The sequence below is a fragment of the Tyto alba genome, unplaced genomic scaffold (genome assembly GCF_018691265.1).
Source record: "Tyto alba isolate M040663 unplaced genomic scaffold, T.alba_DEE_v4.0 Super-Scaffold_16, whole genome shotgun sequence".
Classification (NCBI taxonomy): domain Eukaryota; kingdom Metazoa; phylum Chordata; class Aves; order Strigiformes; family Tytonidae; genus Tyto; species Tyto alba.
Window position 1 is genome coordinate 14424919 of NW_024881278.1, and position 12156 is coordinate 14437074.

A 12156-nucleotide genomic window follows, 5' to 3' on the forward strand; every position below is an offset into this window, starting at 1 on the left:
TTTCAAGGAAGACCAGTGTATAGAATTCCTTGCAAGAATTTGGGATGCTGGAGAAAGTTTTGCTTGCTGCTCTTTAACTGAGTGGTGATTGTGTGGTGAAATCTGCCCCCTCGCCTAATTTTGTAATGTCAAACACCATATTTAGGAGAATCTAGAGCATGAAATAACATTTTAAGGTGTGAAACTGAAAGAAAAAATAAGCACTGCAGTTCCTTCACTAGCTGCTGATTTGTTGTGTGCAATTTTGATGGGATAGTCTCTCCTTGGGCTTGTGCTCAGAGTTGCACTGCAGGCATCTCTGAGTTGAATTATTGAGAACTGAAAACATTTTAGTTTGTTTAGCTTGGAATTGATGTGGTAGACTCCTTTCTCTGGAAAATTAAATTACATGTGAAGCTGAGGCAATGATCAAATTAGAAAGTTATTTGGTGCCTTTAGTAGGCTTTGTTCCACGGAGCCCTGAAGTAGGATGAGAGAAACAGGAAGCCAAGACTGAGGCTCAAGGAGCCAGGTGGTTGTAGAAGCTTGGTAAATGATGGTGCTTGGTAGTATGGCTGGTAGTGCTAAAGCTTGCTCTGTATGCATTTTTAAAAATAAACTGTCAAAGTATAATTAACTTTCTTAAATACTTGCTGCTGCGAGATGCTGGCAATTTGACATCACTACTTGAATTCTGGTAAGGTGAAGAGCTGGGGTTTGGCGGTTATTTTTCTTTGTTTGGTGTTTTTGTGTGTGGTTCTCTGTTTTCTTTATGTTAAGAGCACAACTGAGAAACAAGCATGTTCAAGAATTTTAGTCTGCCCATTCAAATGTAACATATACTGTTTCCATGCTAGTGTAAAAGCTTATCTGGACTGGAACTTCCTTTACACAGTAATGCACAAGCAGTTGTACTGTCTCTAAATATATGCTTAGCACTTCTATTGCTGTGCTTTGAGAAATCTTTGAAAGCATTTATTCTGGGCATGTTTAAATTGTATTTAAATACACTGATTGTCAATCAACTTGTAATATTAGAAGATAAAATTACACACTGTGATTATTTTAGAAGTGGGTGAAAGAGGATAATATTTTGAATTGTGAGAATACCAGCATGATAAAAGTTTTCTGAGAATTGGTACTCAAGGCAAAATTGACTAGTTTTGATACTAGTGTAATGAAATGAGAGTGCAGACTAATCCTTTAGTCTGCTTTGATTTGAAAACAGTTGTAACTACACAAAGAGGTGTTTGGGGAACAGGCTGTCTTTATTTTTATGGTTTTTTAATGCTTTCAGACTTTTACTTTATTTTTATTTTAATACGAGTCACTGCTGTTGTTAGTATTGGTATAAGCACTGAACAGTTCAAACCAAGACTGCTTTTTGTTTCCAGCTTTGACAGATCTCAGAGCCCTGTGGTAGTAACTGTTTATATGATGGTCCTTATGTGCATGATATGTTACATTTTTGTCTAAGTACTATCTTGATCTCTGGTCATTAAAAGCAAAAAAACCTTTATCACTATTCCAGTCTTTCTCATTACGTATGCAGCATTTTCAGGTGTAAAAATTTGGAAAAATCCTCCTTTTTCTTCCTTACAGTATTCTTAAAGACTTCAATGCCTGCAAATGTCAGAGTATTAAGTGTAAAGGAGAACCCCAGCCATCGTCCTACAGCAGGGAGCTGTGTGTGTCAAACTGGGAGGTTACATACGCTCCTTATCCTGAGAATATTTGTTGGTAAGAGTCCTGTCTTACATCCATCTATTTGTGATAATGTAGGTTTAGAATGGGTACAGGAGAAAGGAGCTGAGTGCATTTTTTTTTTTTTTTTTTAACCCTAAACTAAGACTTTATGTAGCTTTTGGATGTGACTGATCTGCATCTTTATTTCCTGTAGTGGTGTGTTTCATTGACCTTGGGGAGGCCTCTCAGAGGCTGACTAGGGTTTTGCCACCCCAAATTCTGGTACCTGCTAATCCTGTTAACTGAGGAAAAAACCCCAATTCCCAAAACAAAAAACAAGAACAACAGAAAAACCATCCCCCTCCCCCTTATCTTATTAATGACTGTGCCTCAGTATTTTCATTTTTTGAGGTTAATGCATACCTACTTTTGAGATCTGAGAAAAGCAGCTTGGTGTTAGTGCTGAGTATTCTCCAAGTATGGGGTTTTTTGGTTGTTTTTTTGTGTTGGTTTTTTTTTTAGTTGCCACATGACAAGTGTAACTTGATCCACACTGTGAACTATGGTCTGTCTTCTAACATCTTTTTATTGACCCAGTAAATTTCCCAGACTTTACCCGCGTGTCGGGAAATAGATAAATGCTTTTTGAATTAACCGTTCCTGTGCTGCCTGCTGTCATGCTTAGTCTAAAAATGACTAACTGTTTTCCAATTGCTTTGCAAATAACTTAGAGTTGGGTCAGTATAATCCCCTGTTCATATAACAGTAAATTTGTTGTGACAGTTCCATTGCCCAAACCAAAACTGCAAGTGAGACACAAACATGCGAGTTACTGTATTTCACACATATGTAACTTTTTTTTTATGTATACTTTTTTCCTAATGATTTTAATACAAAATTACTTTTAAGGTGACTATGCCATTTATCTCTAATAATTGAGAAGTTTTCTCTAGAACTGCAATTCTACACTTGGGTATAAACTACAGAATCTTTAACCGTAAAGCAAACAACCATGATTCTTAGATGTGTCTTCTGCAGCTGTGTTATTTTGAGATATGATCTAAAAATCTCTTGTAAACTGCTTTCCAGTAAGGGTCATTTTAATCTGCCTTTTTCACAAAAGAGTTCTTGCATGCTTGTGTGCTTCATTTTCTCTTCCTTTCTTCAACCACTGTCTAATGGACACAGGAAATAATTGTTGAGACTCCGTGGGCTGAAGCACTTACAAAACTTCTCTGAACATCTCTGAGAGGGGAACATGGTGGGGTTTTGCTGTTTGTTGGGGTGTTTTTTCTGTTCTTTTCTCTCATTCCCCTTGAAGAAGTGGAGGCACAGAGATTTGCCAAGTTACTTACCTAGCCTTACAAAAAGAGTTGTCGTAATTCGGGATGTTACTGAGCCTCTGTATCCCTGTTTTGTCTGATCTAAATACTTGGCTTTGGCTGGGGTTCAAATCATTCCAGTCCTTTGAGAACCTTTTTTTTTATTATTTCAGATAACATTTAAGAACTTTACCTGTTTAAGACCTGTGTTTGCCATTTTGATACAACAGGAAGGGATGCAGGTTTTTTTAATTTTTTTTTTTTTCTCAAATTACAGTTTCTTGGTATATTCTGCCTCTGATAGCTATTCTTCTGGCAGAAATTCTCTATCTTCTGTCTCTATCTCTTGTTGTTCTGACTTTGTTTAGTACTTCTGTATTATTAAACAGTTCAAGTGTTTCATCCTAAACCTTAACTATATTAGACATTGTGTTTGTGTTATGAAAGACTAAATACGTTCTTCTGCAAGTGCAATTTACATTATCATTCAAGAAAGGTTGCACAGTTTTCTTTATTTCTAATAGCAACTGAAACTTGTGTAGTGCTTTGTTATATAACTTGGGGACTATGAAAGCTCAATTTAGGAAAAGCAGTGCCAACTGTTACTTGACAGCTAGTATATATTTTTTTTAACAGCAAATGCTTACTGCTTGCTTTTGTGTCCTTTTTTTTCAGGAAAAATCTTTCAGTGCGTGGACTGAAATGGTGGTTTAGATGGGCTTGCATTAATTTGCTTCTTTTTATTGTGCTGTTTTTTCTTACTACTCCTTCAATAATCATCTCAACCATGGACAAGTTCAATGTCACTAAACCTATTCACTACCTTAACGTGAGTATCACCATATGTTTGGATATAGCTGTGTATCAGACCAAAATGTTGATGAACTGATAGGTGCATAATGAGACAATGAAACATTGTCTATAATTTGAAATTCTCAGCATTGTTTTATGTAAAGGCTGACTAAAAAGCATACATCCAGAATCAGGTCTTTAGTCCTCTTTTGTTCCTTGATAGTAAGATGAGGTAATTTAATCTGAAACTTTATATACTATAAAAGTTTTACTTGTAGTTAAAATTTTCATTACAGTTTTACATAATTATAAATTTTGTAATCAAAAACCTTTGCCAAAAATAGAACTTCAAGTCCAATTGGTATTTTGATTTTTCTGTTGAGAAAGGGGGAAATTCAGATTTTAAACTCTGAAGTAAAATGCCATAGTTTTATTTTGCTTATTGAATTCAAAACAGGATGGCATATATATATCTAGTTGTAGTTTGAATGCAGCTGAAGTCTCTTGCAAACTGTTAATTTTAAATATTTCCCCAAGCTAGTGTAAACTACATAAAAACTGCGTGTGAGACTTCAGTCTCATGGAATTTAATTCCCAATCCTACTCTTGTTTTTTGTCTTGCACACCAGTGATGCGCACTCACTCATTTTAAGACTGTATCTGAATATAACTTCCACAGTCCAACCTGTTATAATTTACAAAAAGCAAAATATTGCAGCCTCTGTTCTACCACAGCTACATTAAAATGTTTTTAATGCTTATTCTTACTTTTTTCCCCTCACTAGAATCCAATCGTCAGTCAGTTTTTCCCAACGCTCTTGCTCTGGTCATTCTCAGCTTTGCTACCAACAATTGTCTATTATTCAACTTTGCTGGAGTCCCACTGGACAAAGTAAGCAAGGTTTTCCTCTATTTTGACCTCATCAGCTGAATTATTAAAATAAATGGCGAAAGTGCTTATCTTCCATGGAGCTCTTAAATCCACAGACCCCTCATAGCAGCGAGTGTCGTGCTCTTGTCTCTTTCTAATGTCATAACCCACACTTTGGTGTTTAAGTAATTTGTAATCAACACAGCAAGTGTAATCTGGCCACATGATTTGCTTATGCTCCCACTGCCTTTGTGTTTACTCAGAAAAATAGGTATAAGCAGGCTGAGGGGTGTAGCTTCAACAGGAGCATGAGGGGTGCCTCTGATCCCATAACTCGCTCACTGTCTGGGAAGATAGGAGGTGTGGGTTTTTATCTCCTCCAAACTGAGAACTTCACAGAACCCCAGAATCCCACTTCCTCAGAAAGTGCTCCAACTGCTGGCATGCTACTTGTAAAAAGGGTTTTTTGTTGTTTTGAATGGAAAAAATGGTCTGGATGTAACTCTTGGTGTACAACTCAGTTGCTGTTGGATGTTGCTAGTAGTGATCTGAGAAGACCAAGGCCCAGCAGATGTGCTGATGCAAGATTTTCAGACACAACCGGTGCACTCCAGAGATGTCAAGCACAGTGATGTGCTGCTAACTTGGAGAACTCAGCACAGCTTGGTTTGGCGTACCAGACTTCATCCCCAGTTTACCTACAGTCAGATAACTGCATGATACTGTACAGTGAATCCCAGCTTCACTCAACTTCATTCAATCTTTTTCCATAATGCCTGCAGCCATTTTTTGTTTGGTTTTGTATTGTAAGGTGAATTTTTTTTGACTTTTTAAATTTTTTTGTACCATTTCCTTGTAAGACATCATGTCCAGAATCTACTGTTTATTCATCAAAGTTGTATGCTTTTCATCAACTGTTTTTTTTGTGGGGGTTGTTTGCTTGTTTGTTTGTTTTTTCGGTAGTTGCACTAGGCACGTGAACTTTGAGCCCTTCTCAGTCCGTGGAAATAGATTTCTAAAGTCACTAGCAATCACAGATCTGATTTCAGGCCTCAGTATAGTTACTCTAATACATTGCACAGTGCCATGAGCCTATCCTTGCACAGGCTACATGATCCTATAGTAAAACCTCTGTGGTTTTAACGCCCTATCAGATACCACCCTTAACAGTCTGAATTGCTATAGCAATCAGTGTGTTTTTCTGGCAACAGTGTGTCACTAGATAGATGTAGTAGGGTTATAGCATTAGTAGTGTGGTGTTGTTCCCAAAGACTTGTCAGTTGGCAAGGACAGTCAAGTAGTTTAAGTGTCTGCTTTCTTGGCAGTGGTGCCCATTTACGAACTGCCTAATCCCTCTTGGCATAACACTTGCAGAGCTGTTTGTTTACAAGCTGTTGCGAGATGTGAGAATCACTGCATGAGAGACCAGCTGTGATTGTCACACATCCATCTCCTTGCTTGTGGTGCAGACCTGTAGTGATGCTAATCCAGAGTCTGGATTAATGTTCAGAAATGTTTTCACTGCTCAAGAAGATACTGAGAGCCTGCTTGGTCCAAATTTGAGATACTCACTAAGATGTTTGTTTTGTGAATATCTTGTAGCAATGTGATATGGTAGAGGAAGCTGGAAGTCTGTCAGGTGCTGACATTCTCTGGGCAAGATCTTTCATGCGTGGAAGTCTTTCGTATGAGTTACTTACTCAGTGACTTTTTATGTTGGTAGATCTGCAGAGAACAGAATAATGATGCATAAAGTCTACATATTTTTGATCTTCATGGTATTGATTCTGCCTTCCCTTGGTCTGACCAGGTAAAGATAGTTTAACAGAGTAATGTTTGAGTATTTTTATAATGACACAACTTACTTCTGTTTTCTAGTTGCTAGTTGGGGTTTAGTTGATGTACCCCTACTGTCTCCAGTGTGTATGGTTATATTGTCATTACGCATTAGATTTCAATTTTCACCTGAGGACTTTACAGCCCTTAAAGTTTCCAAAGGCTGACTTTTCTTTCAGCAAATAAATTTAAGACCTTGTAAGATCAATGATTAATTGAAAGTTGCCCATACTTACCATCACAGTTGGGAACCCAGTTTCCCGTCTGTCCTTTTCTTTCCACCTTTACAGTATTTGACTGTTTTCCTGGCTAACTGGGTAACACGTATTTGTTCTATCTACATAGTAACTGCCAATATTGAATCATTAAAACTTTAGTATGAAGTAGATGTTTCTCTTTTGTTTGATTCTATATCTTTTCTCCCATTTCTGACTGTCGTAAAGATAAAGTAGTGTTCATATTTGATGAAATTCTCTCTATTCACTATCCTGATCTGAAATACTTAAAAAGAGAAGCAATTAATTTTAGACAGTACTAAGCTGTTGGAGACTGAATTTCATTAACCATCTTTCTTTCAGCCTTGATTTTTTTTTCCGCTGGCTGTTTGACAGAGAATCGTCTGATTCTGCAGTTAGGCTGGAGTAAGTATTAGCAACTCTTTTCTAAAGGAATTTTTTTTTTTTTTTTTTTTTTTGCTGTTGACTAACCTTGCTTAGTGTGTGTTAAAATTTGCTCGGGGATGGTACCCTGTGGGATGATGAAGAGCTTCTGAATAAGGGGAGGAGAATATAAGTGATTTTGCTATGAAGAAATCCATAATTTTTCTAGCTAGCTAATGTATGCAAAAAATCAACAAGTAGACAGTTATTTTCCCAAAACTTTACAAATTTTGTAGAAACAAGAAAGGACAGGATGATATGATGCCGGTGAGAGGGGACTAGAAAATATACTGAGGATTGCATATCATGGACAGGGGATTTTCCCAAGGATTACAGTGAGACCAAATAGCTGCAGCAGTTCTCTTTATGAAATCTGTTGACTCTTGATTCTAAGATACATGAACATTTTTACACCACCATTGCAAATTTGCAGCTATTGGTTATTATAAGTTCTTGTGACTCTGGCTGGAGGGAAAGAATAGAATGTAATTATTAGGACGTAGTTACATTTCCAAATGCTGTTTCAAAATTCCTAACAAGAAGATAATTAGGAGTTACAAACCTAGGAGGGAGAATTATCCTATTGCAGTCTTATCTCGGGTTGCTGTTGCAGACATCAAATGATACTCTTGTCTGCTATCAGCCACCCATCAGACTGCTGTATCTTTTCATAAACGTTTTTCCTCATCCAAACTGAACTCAGCCAGGCTCTTGCTGTATACTACACTTACTGCATTTATAGCTATGTAGTACTCTTTTTTTTTTTTTTTTTTTCTTTTTTTTTTTTTTTTCCCCAACAAGATTATCCGAAGTCTACTAGCCACTTCTTATGGTGCTTATCCAGTGCTTTTCCTTATGGTAACAGATTTCCAAGGGTGATAGGGATCCATTGTATATATGCTATATTGGTTTGTCTGCTTTCCAGTCAGTGTCTGATGTCTTTCCTTGCAGATGTGTCTTTTTACCTGACCAGGGAGCCTTCTTTGTGAATTATGTGATTGCTTCTGCTTTCATTGGCAATGGGATGGAGCTGCTGCGCCTGCCTGGCCTCATCCTTTACACCATACGCATGATAATGGCCAAGTCCACAGCAGAAAGGAAAAATATTAAACAGGTATTAGAGCCTCTCCTTAGGAAGAGGCAATTAAATGACTGAACCTTATCAGAAACAGTGGGAGCCCCTGTCCTTCATACCATTAACTATGATCTCCTGTCATTTTTTTTGGCCTTTGTTTCACTTGTCTATGACAGGTTAATATTCCATTTATTTTCAGCACAGATAATGGGGAGGCATTTATTCAAGTCAGAGATGGTCAAAAATCAAAACCCAAGCTCTGGACTTCAGATATCATTCTCTTCATAGCTCCAAGTCTGAGTTTTATGATTTTAATTTTATAAGATAATTCTGATTTTATCTAGAGTCTAGACTTTGGGGGTTTTTAAATTCAAATCTGTCTGTAGTTAGTTTCTTCTGGCAGCCCGCAGGTGTGTACAACTTACTTCAATATGAACATACACCGAGCAAAATACATACTTATTGTCTGTATTCCATTTGAAGTGGTGGACTGTCACTTCCCGATGATGTGTTATCTTGCAGCTTGAAATTCCAGGTGTTACAATGGGAACTGAAGCCTGTATACAGCTGCCCTTGTTCTTTTTCTTCTTTCATTTCTTTTGTTCTTTTTTTGTGGATGGGTGGGTTCCATTTTTACAAGATTCTTTTAAACATTCACTTCTCTTAACTGTTGCATATTACCCTTTGCTCTGGTTGAAATGATTTATATTGATTTCCTCATCCTAAGAGGAAAAAGTGAGAATACTGACCACACCAAAGCTTTGAGCTTTCCCTACTGGGAAAACCAACACAAGGGACAGTACAGATTCAGTGGAATCTGCAGTGAGATGAAGGTTCTGAGTGTGGCACAATTATTTTCTGCCATGTGGTTTTAAGTAGTTGCTTCTTGTAGATGAAAACAGATTCCTGGAGGAATTACTTTAGGGCTATGAAAGAAGCAGCATATTTTCTGTAAGTACATATGCTTAAATGCATAATACTTCATCTCTCTAATTACGTCATTTATGCCTCTTAGGGAGATAACTGATCTCTCATAGGGAGACAATAAGAGAAGGTGAATTGTTGCTTTAGTGAATCTATTCTTAACTCGTGACACATTGATAGATGACACGAGAGTTTTGAGTGTTTTGTTTTTGTTCCTAGCAACAGGCATTTGAATATGAATTTGGAGCAATGTATGCCTGGATGTTGTGCGTGTTCACTGTCATCATGGCCTATAGCATTACATGTCCCATCATTGTTCCATTTGGTAAGTTTTCTGATGAGCTGTGGATGCTTCCAATGAGTTGATGGGGGCACGTGGGAGGTTTGGACGGCCCAATTCTGCATTCTTACTTCAGTTCAAATGCTGATAATCCTTAGGACTTGGATCCAAGTTTCCTTCCCTTCTTGTGGAAAAATAGGGCAGAAGATAGTGAATTACTTAGCTCTTGTACTGCCTTTAGAAGTTGAAAGTATGTTTATTGTCTACTAGATGCTTATTTTATTTCTCAAGTTTGAGTGTACTAGTGCTAGTGTTGGTTTTTAATAGTTAAGTGTAGGAGTTTAGGTAGGTTTGGGGATGAGGGGATTATTTTTATCTCTGGGTCCTTGAGGTCTGGGAGAAGCAAGCTGCAGAGGGTACCCAGCCTGGAGGTCTACCTTAAGCAGCCAAACTTGACCTGAGACATTCTGATCCTCAAATCCATTAGGCACATTTGAACTAACTTTTGTCCTAAAGTTTGACTAATGTATGTAAAATGAAGCACAAAAATAACATGTTGATCCAGTAGCAAGAGACTGGAAAACTACTTGTCCTTTTCACTACCACGGCTCTTCTGCCTTGCAGACCGTTTATCTAAGATTCCACGTCCTGAACGTGAATGAGGAAGGGGGCTGTGGCCATCACTGGGCTGTGGTCAGCTGTATGCCCCGTGGTCCTGACCCCAGGGATGCGACCTAACGATGTGCTCACTGCTTTGCTGCAGCATGGCCGTGGTGAACACCATAGCTGCCCTTTGACCAGAGAAGGAAATGCTGCATGCTCGGGTAGATTTGCTGCCTTAGAAAACTAGTTAACTAGGAGCAGGAGCTCAGGGCATTTGGTGCAGCACAGCTGCCCTGTGGTGTAGATGGAGCTGCAATCCTACAGGATGCTGAGGAGGTCTTTAGATCTCTGAGTCGCAGACCTCCTTTTTCTAGCAGGTTTCTCTTACTCAGTTGGTTTATCTCTGTCCCATTAACAAAACTTAACATTTCTGCCTTAAGTTGCCTTTGACTACTTTCTCCTTCCTGTACCAGCCATTAAATCCTGTATGGGTGCACAAAAATGTAGCAATCTGTCTAGAACTCATGGGCAGTTGTCCATCTTTAATGACTGACATGATCTACATCTTATTTTACTGCATCTTTCATTCACAGAGTTTCTGGTCTGTCACAAGAATTATGTGTAAAGAATCATTTCAGCAGCTACAGATATTTCCACTCTGGAAACCTGTTTATCAGGCATAAGTAGTACTAAATAATTTTATATAGTTGGTATTTTCCTTTTCTAATCCAAAATTTTAGAGCGCTAAATACAACATAATTAGCTAAATCAGATATTGTTTAGAACCGGTTTTAATCAACAACCTTATTATTGGGAGAATGTGGCCAATTTTTTTATAACAATGTACTTGATATTTATTTACATTTTGTTTTGTGTGCAGTTGTAAATATCGGAATGTGCTACTGCATACCAGAGCTGTTGTAATTCGTTGCTGTCACAGCAGTAACTGGGTTTTTTTGAGGGGAGGGGAATAAGAAATAGCTGACTTAAAATCCAGTCATGAATCTTTTGAGGGCTGAGAGGGAGGCATTAAGCCACTGTTAGACCTTTCTTCCTTACCAGTGAGGTGTAGCGGTGGTGGAGGAGTAACCAAGTCTTCCCTGCTGGCTTGGCCTCATGTGCTAGCACTAGGAAGAAGCTCTGGGTTCTCTCTGGGAGCGGGAATGGTGCCAGAGAAGTGTGTGGAGAGGGGCAGGGATGGAGAGGCCCTGGGGGTCTTGGGCTGCGGATGCAACAGCCTTAGAAGCAGGCTGCTGTCGTGAAGCTGTACCCCGTTCATATCTGGGCTGTATCCACCACTGCTGTCGAGGTTTTCAGTCACTCGGTTAGTGTAGATCTGCTCACAGAATTGCTGATTTTTGTCAAGTCTTCAACAACGTCTCCTTGGCTTTCCCTTTTTTCCTTCCAGGTTTAATATACATACTCCTGAAGCACATGGTTGACCGTTATAACCTTTACTATGCATATCTCCCTGCCAAGCTGGAGAAGAAGATGCACTTTGCAGCTGTGAATCAGGCCCTTGCAGCTCCAATTCTCTGCCTTTTCTGGCTCTACTTTTTCTCATTTTTGCGGCTAGGTAAGTATTACCTTTTTCCATTTAGGAGCTGATCCCAACTCTCTTGCCTAATCTCTTACCTAAATTACATGTGAAGTTTCATAGATTTCTGTGGGCTTTTCTTTTTATTTCCATAAGTGTGAGTCATGTTGGTTACCAGTGGCACTGAATTATACAACGTTTGCAGCTTACACAAGTTTGCGTAAAACACTCTGAAGGAGATGGCTGATATGTTAACTTAAAACATTTAGCATGGAGCTTCTTAGTTCTTCATTTTACAGGAAATCATGTGTTCCCTAAATTTGTAGAGTTTGAATTGGCCGGTTGAGCTGTGGAGTGACATAGAGTAAAAATCCTTAGATAAGACAAAACTCTATTCATAATTAGGTCTTTCTAGTAAGATGGTCTCTGACTTCACTACCTGCATTTTTGTAGTCTCTGCATAAGTTTAATTTTCCTGCGTGAATTGGCTACTGCCTCTGTTGTACAGCTGTCATTTAGAAAAAAAATGTTAAAATGTTGGCTAATGCTGGTAAGACCTGTGTTCTACATCATCTGTCAAACTTCACATGGA

The 12156-nt window shown here is 38.4% G+C and overlaps 1 protein-coding gene across 7 annotated transcripts in view; it reads left to right on the forward strand.

Moving 5' to 3' along the window:
* The window catches only part of TMEM63A (transmembrane protein 63A), a 33079-nt gene that overhangs the window by 15775 nt on the left and 5148 nt on the right, over window positions 1-12156 (forward strand). For all 7 annotated transcript variants that reach the window (XR_006164991.1, XR_006164995.1, XR_006164994.1 and 4 more), the window contains exons 13-20: window positions 1582-1719; window positions 3663-3816; window positions 4565-4671; window positions 6374-6460; window positions 7065-7127; window positions 8097-8259; window positions 9364-9469; window positions 11436-11603. Coding sequence is in view for 1 of the 7 variants with exons in the window: in XM_042789257.1 (XP_042645191.1) it covers window positions 1582-1719; window positions 3663-3816; window positions 4565-4671; window positions 6374-6460; window positions 7065-7127; window positions 8097-8259; window positions 9364-9469; window positions 11436-11603 (986 nt within the window). In the remaining 6 variants the exon portion in view is untranslated. The remainder of the gene's footprint in view (window positions 1-1581; window positions 1720-3662; window positions 3817-4564; window positions 4672-6373; window positions 6461-7064; window positions 7128-8096; window positions 8260-9363; window positions 9470-11435; window positions 11604-12156) is intronic.